This window comes from Cyrtonyx montezumae, unplaced genomic scaffold (assembly GCF_038088225.1).
Source record: "Cyrtonyx montezumae isolate F1298 unplaced genomic scaffold, pur_monq_1.0 scaffold_8, whole genome shotgun sequence".
NCBI lineage: Eukaryota > Metazoa > Chordata > Aves > Galliformes > Odontophoridae > Cyrtonyx > Cyrtonyx montezumae.
Genome location: NW_027072089.1, coordinates 23,012,033 through 23,029,266, shown reverse-complemented (window position 1 = coordinate 23,029,266; position 17,234 = coordinate 23,012,033). Strand labels below are relative to the sequence as shown.

Genomic DNA, 17,234 nt, shown 5'->3' with positions numbered 1-17,234 from the left:
TTTTTATTTAACAAAGTACTCTACAGTCAATTAAGCAATCACTGGGGTCCACAGAAATCTTTCCGTAACTGCTACAAGGATTAGTTTAGTCCCTTGGACATCTTTTTCACTTCAGTAAGGCATAGGTTTTGTGTTCCCACTGTTTATGGGATTATAGAAAATGAGGCCTAGAAGGCAATTATAAAGATTTTTAAAAGTTTATATATTAAAAAGAAAGTAATAATGCAAATACAATGCAAATAAAAAGCACAGCCTTCCTGATTACTTTGCAAAGTGCATTTGGAAAATGTACATATAAATCAAGTAGTATATTCTGTTTAGGCACAAAGTAGTCTCCGCTGTCTGTGCTCTCTTGTCATGACAAGAGAGGGATGACAACCTCTCGAGAGCTGGGGCTGATACTGATTATTAGGAAAAACAACTGTAGTCCTGAAACAGTTGTGAAGCATGTGGTGGATTTATCTTGCCCTGACAAACCCATTTCAAACATCTTAAAATCATGGTTTAATTAAAATACACAAAATTCTGTCACATAGTAATGAATTAACTGTCACTTTTTAGTGGACTGTATGTGACCAAAGCTCTTATCCTTTCTCTCCAGTCTCTCGAGTGAGGTTTAACATGTATGCCACAGCCATGCCAATGATGCCACCAGTGGTGACAAAGATAATGAGAATCTCACATATAAGGAAAGGCTGAGAGACCTGTGTGTATTCAGCCTAGAGAAGAGAAGACAGAGGTGTTTGATCAATGTTTATTAATATCTAAAATGTGGGAGGCAGTCGGATGAGGGAAGACTCTTCTCAGTGGTGTATAATGATAGAACAAGGGGCAAGAGGCAAAAAACTGGAAAGCAGGATGTTGCACACAAACATGAAGAAAATCTTATTTACGGCGAGGATGAGAGAGCACTGGAACAGGTTGCCCAGAGAGGTTGTAAAATCTCCTTCTCTGGGGATATTGAAGTCCCATCTATATGTCTACCTGTGTGACCTATTGTAGGGAACTGCTATAGCAGGGGGGTTGGACTCAGTGATCTCCAGAGGTCCCTTTGAACCCCTGCAATCCTGTGATTCTGTGATTCTTATCAGCTGTTCTCCACTCTCTAATTACTGCCATTTTCATATACCTGGGAAAACCTATACATACAATATATGTGATGTAGCTAAGTTCTCTAGAACAAGCCATATTTTTAAGTTTGTTTGTCTGTCTGTCTGTCTGTTTGTTTATCTTTAATTCCCCTTTCTGTCCTTTTCACTGGGATTTTGGGGTGATCTCATATAGGACAGAGTCTAGTGTTACACCTGCCTACTCAGGGCAGAACTGAAGATGTAGTTGTAACAGTTTTATCCGTAGATTACTGACTTGATTGCAAAATGATTTTTGCTGTTCCAGGAAAGAACTGTGTCTAATTTTAAATTGTGTAAGGTGAGAAACAGGAGATACTTAAGAAAGCAGCAAAACAAGCATTTCTTCATTCTCTAACTTAAGCCATTCTATTATTTTATCATTTTATGATTCATATATGCAATCTTTGTTATTCACATAATAAGTGAATAGAATTACATCTTAATAAACACATGAAGCAGAGGTACAAGGACAGTATGCATTGCTCAAGGTGATCTAGAATAGGTTTTTCTGCTGTAAATACAGGGTGTTGAAAACTGAAGCAAACATGCCCAATTGATAGAGTCCAGGTCATGCAAGTCTTTCTCATACACTCAGTTGTATGAAAGGTACCCAGTGGCATAAAATGGGTTTAAAAACCTCATTTGATTGTGTTCTCATCAGATTTAAAATTTGGAATGAGGGAATATACATCTGTATGGTGGAAACTTCTAAGAACATGGGATTGTCTGGATGAAGTCCCTGAAGAAGTCATGGCTTGTTAAGGACCTGGCATGCAGGGTCACTGTGTGCTGGGTGACTGCTCAGAGGTGCTCTGGTTTTGTTCCTAACACTTGGGAAGAAAGTGCTGGAGAGGTAGCAGCAAGGTTCCCAACTTCTCAGCAGCTGGCAAGTACACCTGGTGGCTTACTCTGACTTATTTCTTAACTTTAGCATTTGTAATTTTTGTATAGCTGTGGACAAATCTTTGGAGTAGTTTAAAATACTTCATATCAAATTAGTAATTTTATGTGTGTATAGCTTACTAAGTCACAAGCAAGGCTGAGATTTTCTATTGAAGTAAGCAAGATATTCATAACAAAACTCTTTGGTGTATGAATTTTCTGAGGCTACCTTCCTCTTTAGCAGATAAAATTTTTATTAAAATAATATGAATATATATATCTTTCCAGATTATATTTAGAAAAATAAAAATCTGATGTTACAGAATATTATTAACACGGCAGTATCTGTCTTCTCTATAACTTCTTGGCCACTAGGATAGCATAGTATACAGTATGCTGTGTTTTCATATACACTTGATGACCATTTTTAGGTTTGTTTAGCAAACAGGTTATGGAAGGGAAAGTGTTCAAGTATTTGTGGGCTTATGCTTGAGAATGAAACAATTCAAAAAAATGTAATATGAACTGTACGTTCTTCACATTAAATGTTTTTTAAAGTGTGCAGATTACAAGATGGTCTCATAAAATACATTTTAAGACACTTCAAATTGCAGTGAGAAAATCAATGATTGTACAAATGTGTTAATTCTTCTAGATCTTTCCTTATTGTTTTAGCTGTTCCTTAGTTTCAGCAGATTCATTTGGTTGCCACGTTGGAATTCCACTGGCTTACTGTCTCAGAGGGCAATAAGATTTTAGCTGCTTAATTAAATTAAATTTTAATTACTCCCTTTAATAGCCTTCCCTTTTTGAATGGCCATAGTTTTTGTCATAAGTTATAAAATCTATTGCAATTGTAATTTATGTAATGACAGCCTACAGCACTGGATTAATATGCTGTTTTATAAATAAACAGTTTCTCCAGTTAAGTGATTGATTTTCTATTTCAGTTGGACAAAACTAACCCAAAGAATAAAGTCCATGGACTTGAATGCTGCCATTTTTTGTAACTAACACCTGGGCTGAATCATACCTCTGAAAAATGTGTTACTACACACTGGCATGGTGTGTAGTAAGATGGGTAGAAATGAGGCATTTAGAGGCTTTCACACAGAGAAAAAGGAGTGTGATATTATAATAAGATACAAAATAAGGAATTTCATGTGCATCTGCAGGTAAAGTATTGCTGATTGTTCAGATAGCAGTAACTTATCTCTGTAACACTATCAGAACAAAAATTCACTTTTTAAGGCTGCAAACATTGGGATAATACTTGATTTAGTGCTTTATCCATTAGACTTAAAAATGTAATGCTCAGTAGAGAGGCTAGCTAAAACTTTCTACATTGTTCACACGATTTAATGTGTCTTTTAGGGGAAAAAATGGTAATCTCAAGGCTGCAAGAAGAAAACGATTCCTTCTGCACCACTTTTGAAGCATAAGGGCAGCTGTGTCACATTTCAGTATTCTTTCCTTCTTCTGTGAAATTCGTTTTATCGATCTGTTTGTTCATGATCCTGATGGTGGTTAAGGTTTTCTTGTTTTTAGCATGCTCACTGGCTCACAGTGGCTGTGTGCAGCCCTTCTTAGTCACGCATTGCTGAGGTTCCAAGATGGAAAGTGAAGTTTGTTCTATTATCCTTACATAAACCTTTTGTGTCTGAAAGCTTGGAATCAACATATGCTGTCAATTGGTGTAAAACTCAACACAAAATGCATCTGAAGGTAGGGGTGGGGTTAAACATTAAGAAATATCCATCACTGGAGCTTTCCAAAACACTTCTGAACAAGGTCCTGAGCACCTTGATCTGATGTTGCAGTTGTCCTGTGTCTGAAGAAGTATGTCAATTAGCTGGACTTTGGAGAGCCTTTCCCTCCTAAATGAGTCTTTGACTTTAAGGATATCTGGAGATAAAATTCCTCAGGAATGCTTGTTTCATGATAGTTGTTTTCAGATAAATCTTTTCTAAGTCAGTGGACACAAATGTTTTGTGATTAATGAGAACATTATATTTACTCAGGTTAAAAGTAACTGGATGTAGAAGTCCTTTGAAGGCTTGGGAACAGGGTGTTGTGCCACATGAACAGTTAGATTTTAGGCCTGTCTGTTGCTCATCGAGCTGTCGTGGCTGCTGCATCCCAGTTCCAGCATGCCCTGTCACAGGAAGTCAGATTTGGTCTTCCCAAAACGTCAGTGCCTTAGTGTCCCAAAGCCGTGGGTAGGCCAGGACCCAGGACAAATCTCACATACAGAGATGGATACTTCTTCAAGAAGTTTAAATGCTCATCACCTAGTGATCTTAAAGGGAAGAACTTTTGTTCTTCAATTTATTCTTCAATTTACAGCTCATTCTGTGACCGTACCCCACATTTAAAAAACATGAGTATATATACATGTATGTATATTATATTCATTTTCTACTGCTTAGAAGGTAAGTTTACCTTACAATGACTGATAGAGGCAATCTTAAAGGGAGAAGGAAAATTTAGATTTTCTTTCAGACATTTTCCATAAGAGACAGGCACCATTCAGTATCTCATGCTCATTTTAGACGTTTTAAAATAATTCAGTATTACTTCACATTCATACTATTTTTTTTCTTCATTAACAACTGTGTAGCACATTATTAGCAGACACCTGTAATAGGGCAGGAGTGGAATTTAAGAGAACGGCCACACTATAAAATTTTCTGCCAGTTCTGTGCTTGCATTTATCATTTATTAGACTCATTGAGAGCAGACTCTACCTGAGCACTAGGAGCTTCTGTTTCAGTACTTGCTAATTTATCTCTGGTCTTCAATTTCTGACCAGTAAATTTGTTTTAAATGCAATGTATAATACTTCTGTTGCTGTGATTTTTACCATATTGCATTATAAAGCTGTATTCCTGAAGTTATGCAGTTCAGAAACTGTCATGTAGTGAAACGATTAGGTTTAGCTACTGCTCTCGAACCTTGAAAAAATAGAAGAAAAATACCGAGCGAAGACACTGGATGTCAGTGTTGCTTCGTACTGCTTTGTGTAGGACGGTGTAATTAGAGAGCACTGAAAATCCATTTTCAGACGAGATCCTAAAGCTGAGCCCAAGCCGTGTGGGTCAGGACCTGACTTCTGTGCTTTCTGGGGGTTCACCTTTATCTTGTAATAACTCTGGTTCCTCACACTGTGTCAAGCCACAGTGTCTTCTGGTTGTGCTGCGTGTTGAAGGGATCGAGTTTTAGCTTAGTCTCTTGTGTGAAGGGCTAGGATCTTATCTTTTGCAATTGATATCCATGTTTAAGTATTTGAAATCAGGAGTATTCTTGACTGAAAATAAAAGCATTACATCTGATTTTGAAATTGGGAAGCTTTGAACTTCGGGACGTATATTTTGTTTTGACACCAAAATATTAGAGGTGAAGTTTCCTAAATTTCAGTGGATAATTAAAGGGGTGCAGCATCTGTGGCTCAGTTTAATATTTTATATAACATACGATTTATAAATTGTTGATTGTTTTATTATATTTTTAAATAGATGCTCAAAATCCAGGAACGCAATTCTGAAGGCGCAGATTTTTCCCACTGCTTTAATCTTGTTCTGTTTTTCAGCACCCGCCTCCCAGCCATTTCAAGAGCTTGTATCATATAACAGTTGTAGGTCAAATGGTCTAAACTCATACACACCACCGTTTATTTTAAATATGACTTCCAATCTCAATTTTTTCACAGAACCACAAAATTGTAGGGGTTTGAAGGGACCTCTAGAGATTATCTAGTTGAATCCCCCTGCCAAAGCAGGCTTCCTAGACCAGGTTGCAAAGGTCAAAGATATTTGGAATTTTTTAATATGATTCCTCTTGGAATTTTTGCCAGTTTTCTTAGTGAAGCACTGCTTGTATACCCAAGATTTTTAGCCATCTTCTCTTAAGTCTTTCATCTGGCATTCTCTCAATGCTTTGACCATTTTTGTCTGACAGAAAGACAGCAGTGTCAAACTAGATCATAGAATAGGATGGAGGACAAGAATGAATGGAAATTCAGTTCACTTCTGAAGAAAAGATGAGCAGACCTGAATCATTAATCAGTATACATTTTTGATTATTCACAGTGTGTAATTTCCTTTGCCCAATAACAGTAGATGAGAGCATGGGGAAGTGACTTGGATGCACAAGATGTTCTTAGGGAACAAATAATGTTAGTCAGCAGGAGCATAGATTTAGATAGTCCAAAGTCCCATTGGTTTAATGTTGGCTGTTTGCAGATATTTAGTGAGTAATCCGTCTTCCTGAGAAAAGTTAAAAAGAGCAAGTCACATCATTTCTGTCATAACACTAAGGTTCAAAGAGCTTCATTTAACTTCTGAGGGACATGTAAACATATTCCTAGTTCTTGAATTTTCCTGGTAGTTTAAGTGAAGACTGAAAGCACTTCTTGAGCAAAGTTAAGTGATTTCCTACAAAGCCTGCTTCCATATGATGTGGAATGCTTGAATTTTTCTTTTTTCTTTTTTTAGGTCAGATTTTAATTTTCATCCTTTGAGGTCAGATCCTTAAAATCAAACCTCCTAAATACATGTATCCATCATACATGTAAATACTCAATGAACAATGAAAATATAGGTTGCCCTCATAGAATTAAAAATGTACCCCATTTTTAAGTGAATCTATTTTAAATCAATTGTGAGAAACCATCAAATTTGTACTGCATTTTTTTTCCTTATATATTACCTGTATTCTAAATGTCAGCATATGTGGTTATCCTTTTAGCTCTGTATGTCCACAATTAGAATAATAATGCTGAGTATTTTCCAGAAAAACAAGATTCTAGTCACTTGAAAACAGGTGTTAGCTATTGAAGACCATCAAAAAAAGCTAGTTGTAAGCAATCCAACTGTACAAATATCTGTGTGAACGCACTGGCTTAAATGCTTAAAATGAAGGATTTCTCATGCTTATCCTGTAGCATTCCATAACATTGTTTTATGCACCTGTTTCAGGAAGGAGAGGCTCTCATAGTCCTGGTAGACATTGTAATACAGTTTAAAGAATGACATGTTTTTGTACTTCAGGGGCTTATAGATCACAGGTTTATAGGTTAATGAAAGCCACCTGGTGTGAAAATATTTGTTTGTTTGGTATGGTGCAGTATGTGTTTCAGTTAGGATATTGTGTTTTACAAAAGAACACACGAGTTTGTTGATGATTCCTTAAGGTTGCACTACTTTCTAGTAAAGTGGCTTTCTGTTTTGTGCACCTGAGCATCTGCCTTCCCTTAGAAAATTTGATTTCTTTGTGTGGGCTGTTGTAAATGATGTTTTGTGGCATTGGTATGAACACTTAATTAACTTCAAAGTTACAATGAGGAACAATGTTTTTCATGACTGGTGATGATGTTGATCAACTTCAGATTTAATGGTACTTCAGTCTGTCTTTTACTCATCAAAGCAATTGCTGGAGTAAAATCAAATGCCACACCACTATGGACATCCCAAGGGCTTTGCATGTGCAGTTCTGCCTGTGTTCAACTAGCAGTGTTTATTTTCAGGCATTAGATGTAAGATGTTTGCATTCATGCATGCACACAGCCATAGAGAGAGAAACCATCCCTTGTTATTGGAGGTGGAAAAAAAGTCTGTTGACATGGCTAATCCTAGGAGTTCAGATATCAATCTGGGATTGACAAAACTGTCCAAATTTACTGACTCTGCAAATACCAGGTGGGAAAATCTCAATTACATACTCTTAAAAAGCTTCAGCATTTGACATGAGAAGCCCAAAGATTGGGAATTATATTCTTGTGTGCTTAATCATGAATCTTTGCTTTCAGAATATGGTGGTATTTCTCTGACTGTTTCAAAATACTCATTCATAGCTCCCAGTGAACCATGATTTTTATTAAATTAGGATTAGTCCATCTTACATCAGTACTCATATTTTGTACATACGTATCTATAAGTAGAAATGTATTTACATGCATTTTTGTTTAGTAAATGCTCTTACAGTTAGCAGTACTGAATGTTTAATGAAAGCTGAGCAGCTCTTTGCAGACAGAAGCTCTTGGTGCTGAAGCTAGAAGGATTCCTGTCCACTGCTGGTCATTTGAAAATACACAAAGATCTATGCTGTGAAACACTTGACAGCTATAAAAGCTTCATTTTTTAAGTTTGTTAATGGCAGTTTTAAGCTATAAGCAGGGAAGAAAAGAAGGTGATATCTGAAGGTTTATTATCATGAAGTAATATAGTAAAATAAAGAAGTAAAATAAAGCACTCATGGGCGTTTTGTCTGCTCTTTAAAGGATGTACAAGTTTAAAGGATGAGCAGGACAAAGAATAGGTACACTGGAATATTCCTACGTGGAGGCATTGGCAGAAGCAATCTTTTTGTGTATTGGAAAACCACTTTATTCCACTTTTAGATGATACAAGAGCACACACCATGAGTGACACAGCAGAATGATTTGTGGTGCATTTGCCCTTGTGTTTTTTCTCTCTCTCTTTTTTTTTAATTTGAATACAAGTTGTGCTTTTTTAAAAGTTTGTTTGTGATTGCAACCATTTCTTTTCTAAATTTATAGAATTAATTTTAAAATTATACATCCAGCACCCAGAAAGATATATATATATATGCTTGGTATTATGTTATATTTTTTGTATTACCATTTGGCATGCTAGTAATATGATTGAGAGGAAAATTTCTTATCATGAAAACATGAACTAACCAAACAAATCTTTTGCATGTTAGAAAAAAAAACATCTATTATCTGTGATCTGTACTAATACCACATGGGAGATGTAATAAAATTCAAAATAAGAAAAACTGAAGTGGAGCATAATAAAAAAAATGTGTAATGTACAATATAAGAAACCATTCTGGTAATATTCAGGAGACTAATTGTGTTGTATTAAGCTCTGATTAAATCTGGAAAGTTAAATGTATAATTAAATATTTTCAAAATTGGATCTTGGTTTCAGAACCACCAATGCCAGCAGTTAAAAATTTGAGTCAGGGTTCAGAATATCGGGAGATTGACATAATAGACTAAAAGAAAACTTAAATATTTCTGTTTGCCATTTTAAATTTCTTCTAATATTTTTCTGTCATTTCAAGGATTATGAAATGGCTTTTATCTGAAATGAGAATTGATATCTCATTTGAAATGAGTGTTTTGAGCAGAATATCAAAATCATGAATGGATGTTTTGTTCATCTTTATCTGAACGTTAAAATGTAAATTAATGTGTATGAATGCAACTAAAATATTTAATATATTTAGTATATCTATTTTTATTGCTTACCAAGGAACAGTGTTTGGGAGGGGATTTTAACACATGAAACAGATCTCAGATTTTGATCTGAGAGGTTTTTTGACATCTAGAGGTACAGATACTCTAGTTCCCTTATGCCCTTGCTCCATATAGAACGAAGCATTTAAGTGTCCTAACACTTAGATGACTTCTGTGCACTAATCAACTTTGTACCTGTACGCTCTGGGCAAGAAGTAATTTCTCCACCAAAAATTACTGGGTGAACTGAGCTCTGTTCTGCCCCGTAGAGGAAACAGCACTGATGGAGCTAAGCCCAGAGCCTGTCCTCAGTGCACCACTGGCTCTGCTGTGACCCTGAAGAGGCCCTGAGATGTCCTCAGGTCCGGCACCTCTCCCAGCTCCACACAGCCCCCGGCAAGTGCTCGCCCCGCAGTGCCTCACGTTCCCTCTGGACCGAGGCCAAAAGCACAGCACTGCCCGAATATAAAGCAGGAGGTGACGGGGGAGAGCCAGAAACTGACAGGAGAGGAGACGAGCTGAAAATGTGAGCTTTGCTCTAAGCGCTTTACGTGGCTGTTTGTATGATTATGGCATTTTGTAAGTGCTTTTATTGAGCGTAGTGAGAGCACAGCTGCAGAAAATGCAAGTGCTTCTGTGTTGTTTTTTTTTATATTTTTTTCCTGTAGTCTTGGAACCACAAATTCTCAGAAGAAACCTGAAGAACGACCCAGATCAGGGCGATTTCTCAGCTGCCTGTTCTTCTGCGCAAGGGGCTTCTTCTGGGGGTGTCAGTGATGGCGGGGGCAAAGAGGAAAAGGAGTGCAGTGTGGGGGAAGATCCGGGCTGTTCGCCGTGAAGATATCAAGGAGTGGTGCGTGAGGCGGCTGCCCATCTTGGAGTGGGTACCTGTCTACAATTGGAAGGAAAATCTGGTTCCTGATGCGGTATCTGGGATGATGCTGGCCATCCAGCAGGTGACTCAAGGTACAGTTACACATCTGAGACTCATATCTTGAAATCCGCTCCTGCTGGATTTGTTTGGTTTTCTTTTACACCCTCCTGATGTTTGTAGTATCTTAAAACTTTGGTCAAGACAACTTGTATATTTATCTATCAAAATTAGATTGGATTAAATAAAAATACTAGAAAAATTCTTAACTCTTTTGTGTATACAATAGAAGTGCAAATGTGGATGGAAATACATGGTGTCATTTGAATAGATTTCTGCAAACCAAAGCTTACTCTATATCCCATCCCTATGACAAATTTTTAAGCTTAATACAGGAAATAAGAAAGCATTAACTCTATTCACACAGCATATTATTACATACAAGATTTTATCAATTATGCGACCACATTTCCCTATTTCACGTGAAAAATAAAATGTATTTACATGGTAATTGCATTGTAATATATCTACATGTTGTCTGCATTTTAAGAAAATCTGTTCAGGATTAATCACTGTGGAAGCCCAGTGCACAGCAGTAAAAGGTAACAGTGTTCTGTACTAAAAGGGCACTTCTGTCAGACATATGAACCACGGAGAGTGTGCATATACAGCTTGCATATTTCTGCTTCTGTGTTGATTTAGTGCTGTATTACATTACCTATCACGTCTCTTGTCAAGCAGCCGTACAAAATGAGGTGGAGCTAGACTCTATTTGGCATCACAAACATAAAAAATAAAAAAAATAAAAAAGGAAAAGGAAAAACTACTAGAAACAAAACTCATGCAGAAAACAAAAGTCCCAGCAATCTGACTCCAAAGAAGCTGCTACTAGAAAATAAATGCTTTAGTCTGTTTTCAATGTGTCTTTTGTAGTGTCACTACTTCAGGCAATATTTTATAATTATCTCAGATATCCCAGCTTCTTCTCTGCCTCAGATAAATTTCAGTTCCTTCCCTTATGTAAACTATATTTATATAAGTTATTTCTTAACAGTTCCCCATATTGGCTATGCTTAACTATCATTTATGTTGTTAAATTATAAGCACTACTTTAATTGAATTATGCTGCAGTTGAAAACAGGCTTGTGTAAGTATTTGTACTTCCATGGTAATTAGTAACATCTGCATTGGCATGCTTGAACTTTAAGAACCTTAATACTATAACACTGTAAAGTATCCAGTTTCACTAGTATGTGCCTTTACTGTAATTGTAATTAAAACTTTTAAAACAGTATGTTGAAATTTATCAAAAATGAATGAACAGCAATACTCTGATGCTAGTAGTTTTAGATAGAACTTTCTTGTTTGAGTCTTGTACTAAAAAATAATGTGACAGATACATTTGAGAAGATCTAATGAAGGTATGAAGGCAGAAATTATTGCTTTCTATGTTAATTTTATGAAATTTAGAAATAATCTTACACTTTTTCAAAATGAGTGTATTGAATTTTTTTCATCCTATGGTCTTTTTTCCTATCTTTCTCCACACTGCTTCTTCAGGTTTCAGAAGGATTTTAGGTTGTGGAAAAGGAGGAGAGCTAGATTCCAGAACACTTTATCGTGTTTGTGGTGTAACTTGAACACAACTTACTTCTCTAGAACTTGCTGCATTAACTCTTTTCCTGGTGCTGTAAAGGCTTTCAATTACCATCATCCAATGTTTTAAAGGGGTAATGTATAGATTTGTTCAGAATAGCTGTTGTTTTGACACTTTTCACTTTGAACAGCATTTATAGAGCTACTGCCTCCCATTTAGTGGTTTTCATGGTCAAAAATCTTGGTATCTAAGTGTGACATTTGTCTTAAACCCAGAAATGTATCTTCAAATCAGATACTTGAAAATTAAATTACTTAAACTCAAATCCTGCTTTATTTGAGATTACATATGTTTCATTGTGGCACACAAGAAACTAGTCCTGTGCTAGAAACTATGTCCTGTGGGGCAGAGACTAGGAACAATGTACAAGAAAGGCATGCTACCTGAATATTTAGTTGTCTGTACTTCTATGTGCAGACCTTTACCAGGCACAAGGTGTTATGCATAGTCTCTCCAGTCAAATTCTCTATCAAATTAAAATACAATCATTACCAAGTAAACCATCTCTGCAAAAAGTGGATCTTCTGAAGCTGCCTTTCTACCTCTACTGAGGCTTGATCAAATCATAACTAAGTCATGTTCATCCAAGTGGTCAGAATGCACTGATTAATAACATTCCATATACCCAACAGATCCAATTCTGAACTAGGGGAGGCAAGTCAGAGGAAGGTAGAAAGATGGGAAGGAAAATAATGGGATTACCATGATGTGCTGCTTGGCATTTCAGAAGAATGAGGGCTCACACCACATCATTGCTGAAAACAAGCAGTCCTTCTCTACATGTTCCTGTAGTTGTTTTATTGCCTGCTAAAAATACCAACTTAATCTTAATTAATGGGCCCCAGAATTCAGAGCCAAACTCTTCTATTTACCTACTGAAGCAATACTTGTACAGTAGTTATGCGTATTCTTTAATGTTAGGGTCTTTTCACTAATTCAACAGAAGAGAAAGAGGTTTCTAAGTTAATTATGTTTCTATAAATTATAAGGAAAGTGAAAATAGACCCTGTGAGTTTCAAAAAGTGATAATGGAAACTTTAAATGCCCTTGTTGCCGAAAAGATTCAGCTGAAGCTTTCACTGTCTCAGACTGCAAAGCCAGTCAACCGATAAAAGAAACTAGGCTTCATTAGTTTAAGAGCACAGAACTATAATTTAATAACACACTTCTCAACATTTCATTTTTCAAATACAGAATCATTATTCTTACCCTGGTACCTAAGGCTGAAAAGTAACCTGAGAATCTATAATTAACATTGTCTCCCCATCTTGATGCTTGCTGTGTACTTTCACAGATTGTTAAGAAATTTGAGTTTTCATGATTTGGTAATTACTAATATGTCTGTGTTTCTGAACAGTCTATTTTTGATAGACTAGAAAAACAAGTCTGTAAATTAATACATAAATCCTCCATTTGCTTCTCAAACTAGCTCTTATTTTCCCTTTTAAACCTCATTAACACTCCATCAACATGATTTTAAAATAGGAGGAGTTTTCTTTCTGTTTTGTTCATTGTTCCTCTTCCATACACACTGTTTGTAATTACTGTCTCCATGTAGATTGTTCACAAGTTACTATGAGTTTCAAAAGGGCCAAGTGTCAGGTCCTGCATTTTGGTCACAACAACTCCAGGCAACCCTACAGGCTTGGAGAGGAGTGTCTGGAAAGCTGCTTGACAGAAAGGGACCTCAGTGCACTGATGGACAGATGGCTGAATATGAGCTAGCAGTGTTCCCAGGTGGACAGGAAGACCAGTGGCATCCTGGACTGTATCAGGAAGGGTGCGGTGAGCAAGAAGTAGGGAAGTAATCCTGCCCCTGTAACTCCTGTACTCAGCACTGGTGAGGCCCCACCTTGAGTACTATGTTCAGTTTTGGGCATCTCGATACAGAAAGAACAGTGAGGTGCTGGAGCAGGTCCAAAGAAAGGCAACAAGGCTGTGAAGGGCCTGGAGAATATGTCCTACGAGGAGAGACTGAAGGAACTGGGGCTGCTTGGTCTGGGGAAAAAGAGGCTGAGGGGAGACCTTATTGCTCTCTTCCAGTATCTGAGAGGTGTTTACAGCGAGAGCAGCGTTGGTCTCTTCTCACAGGTGACAGGTGACAGGACATGGGGAAATGGCCTTTAGTTGCACCAGGGTAAGTTTAGGTTGGATATCAGGAAACACTTTTTTACAGAAAGGGTTGTTAAGCACTGGAATAGGCTCCCCAGGGAGGTGGTTGAGTCACCATCCCTGGATATGTTTAAAAACTGTTTGGATGTGGTGCTCAGGGACAAGATTTAGCAGAGGGTTGTTAGGTCTTTTCCAACCTGAGTGATTCTATGATTCTAAAATGAAATTGTGTAGATAATAAATAAATGTTGTGCACTGTAGTTGTCAGGAAGCTATTCTTGCATTCCTTAGGTAAGAGACAATTAGGGTGATCGATCTACTTCTGGGAGGTAGCAAACAATTGGCTTTATGTTACTTTGTATGTGTTTGGTACTGCCTTTCCATCAATTATCAAACTGTCTTTATCTTGTCCTGAAATTTTTCTCTCTTTTGATTTTCTGATTCTCTCCCCTGTCCATCAGGGGAGCAAACAGGAGGCTGGGGACATTAGCTGCTGGACAGAGCCAACTCAACCCAGCTGTCATTCATATGAATTTAGGCATCTACTTTGCTAATTAGATGCATCTAGGCATCTACTTTGCTAATTAGATTACTAGATAGATAATTAGATTACTAGATTAGTAGATGCCATTTAGGCATCTACTTTGCTAATTAGATTACTTTGCTAGGTTAATTGATGTTACTGAGAAAATTATATTGATTAAATTAGAGTAGTCTAACAGGAAACTGGCTCAGGTGTAAGCACAGATGATTCAGAATTCAGGTGAGATGTTTTCCCAGCCATTATAACTGTGGCATTGTGGGTAATTAACCGTGTTGAAAAAAAAGTTTAAGACAGGTCTTATTTTTCTTTCCTGTATCTTATCTATTAACCTGAGACATTAACACCAGAATATTGTATGGGTTTTTTAATTTTTTTTTCACATATCCTGGATTTCATCTACTTGGACAAAAAGTGTACTTTGATCAAAGTGTATCTGAATCTTCCTGAGTTTTCTTGCATGATAATATTAAGATGCATTATGATATAGTCTTTTCATGCAGCTAATCTCATAAACCTGTCATCTTACTTTCTGTAGCCTTCTGAACATGTACTATATCCCATACATATCTGTTCAGAATGCACCTGCTTAGCTCATTTTCACAGTCTGTGATAACTTTTTATTGCACTAAGCAAGTAATTCATCTTTACTTTCAAGGCCTTTCACAGGTGATCTTTCCTGGCATCATTTATTCATTACCAAGCTGTTGGTCTATCTCTGATTAATCCATTTTCCTAGCCTTTATCTGATCTTATCTTGTCAAACAAATACCTTTGTGGCTTCTTTCAGTATTTGAATTATTCAATTACATACCACTCTCAGTTTTTGCCTTTGGAGTGCAATTTTGTACCGTACTGTATTGTGGTTTTGATTGCTCTGTATACTGTCTACACAAGCTGTCATCTAGAAGCCATGCAGGTAATACTGCAACCCATCAGTAAGCTTCTCTGACTGCCACGGTGTGCAAAAATGTTAATCTGAGTTTGTCAGAAAAAGGCAATGCAAATTTACCTCCAGTCATGCAGCTGAGTTCATGGTTATGGTCTGTTTGGATATGTATATTAGTGTATATAACTTATTTAGACACGTCAGTTCTCTATATAGTTAGGGGACACAGATGTGCAAATCAGAGTACTTTGGTTAGGACATAATGTGAAAATTAAGCATTCTTATTAACAACTGAAAATGCCTTACTCCTTAATGATTCCATCAAATTTGGAATAATATTCTGTGATTTGATAGTAGCAGGTGCAGTGTTGCATCCCAGTTACAAGTCTGCACTGGACCAAATGCAAGCAATAAAGGTGTATTTTCCTCTAATGGGAATAAAATATTTGCATGTGTAACAGTAATGGACGGGAGAGTGATTGGTCCTATTACCCATTTCACAGGTAAGGCTCTAAATTTTGCTTCAGATCTACACAATCTAAAGATAAATGTTCTGATGCTCACAATTAGGGGTAGTTTTTGTAAACTACTGGAAAATTATTAGCTTATTTGAAAAGAAGTAGTCCAAGAGAGCATCCCTCCAAAGGACGTGGGGGTCCTGGTGGATGAGAAGCTAGACATGATCCATCAGTGTGGGCTTGCAGCCTGGAAGTCCAACTGCTGCACTAAAAAAGGGGTGGCCAGCAGGAAGAGGGAGGTGGTTGTCCCCTTCTGCTCAGCTTTTGTGAGGCCCCATCTGGAGTACTGCATCCGGGCCTGGGGCCCTCAGCACAAGAATAACTCAAGAGCCGTTGGAACAGGTCCAGAGGAGGGCCACTAAAGTGATCAGAGGGCTGGAGCACCTCTCCTGTGAGGAAAGGTTGACAGAACTGGGCTTGTTTAGCTTGGAGAAGTGAAGCCTCTGGGGAGGCCTCACTGTGGCATTCCAGTCCTTGTAGGGAGCATATCAACATAAGGAGGAATAATTGCTTACATGGGTTGATAGGACAAGGGGGAATGGTTTTGAACTAAGACAAGGGAGATCTAGGTTAGATGTTAGGAGGAAGTTTTTCACTCAGAGGGTGGTAATGCATTGGAACAGGTTGCCCAGAGAGGTTGTGGATGCCCCATCCCTGGAGGCATTCAAGGCAAGGCTGGATGTGACTCTGGGCAGCCTGGTCTAGTGGTTGGCAACCCTGCCCATGGCAGGGAGGTTGAAACTAGATGATCTTTGTGGTCATTTTCAACCCAGACCATTCTATGATTCTATGAAAAAAAAAAAAAAAAAAGTATTAGGGAGATCAAAAGCTGAAAGGAAGGTGATGACCTGATACATTTTTTTCTGAAATCTGTAATTCCGGTTGCTTATGTTCATGGAAGGTAACTTCAAACTTCTGTAAAAAAAAGGTTAGGAGGAGGATCAGAAAAATAAAGATTGTATTTCAGAAAAGACTGAAGTGGCTTATACATATCAGTTGAAAGCTGATAAGTGGATGATTATGTTCCTCATCAGATGGGTAAGTACAAGAGTTGAGAGACATTTAAAGACAACTTCAGCACATAAATGACTATAAAATAACATGAATATGTTTAGACTTTAAATCTAAAAACAGCCGATTGAAATATCAGGGTATGATGTATATCTTTATCACATAATTTCATTCATAGATGCAGCAAATTACATATTTGCCAGTTACAAGAATCAGAACACAGTGTACCAGGAGATTTCACAAGTTTGGTGCCTTACAATACGTGCTGCTACAAAAACAAAACAAAACAAAACAAAAAAAAAAAAAAAAAGGAATTCTTAAATTGAGATATATCTATTAATAAATCAAGTGGTTTTCTA

General features: G+C 37.2%; 1 protein-coding gene across 1 annotated transcript in view; it reads left to right on the top strand.

Annotated features, from left to right (window-relative positions):
* Positions 1–9,966: 9,966 nt before the first annotated feature.
* Positions 9,967–17,234, top strand: part of SLC26A7 (solute carrier family 26 member 7) — a 55,705-nt gene continuing 48,437 nt past the window's right edge. The window contains exon 1 of the mRNA XM_065752809.1: positions 9,967–10,242. Coding sequence (XP_065608881.1) covers positions 10,053–10,242 — 190 coding nt within the window. The 5' untranslated portion in view covers positions 9,967–10,052. The remainder of the gene's footprint in view (positions 10,243–17,234) is intronic.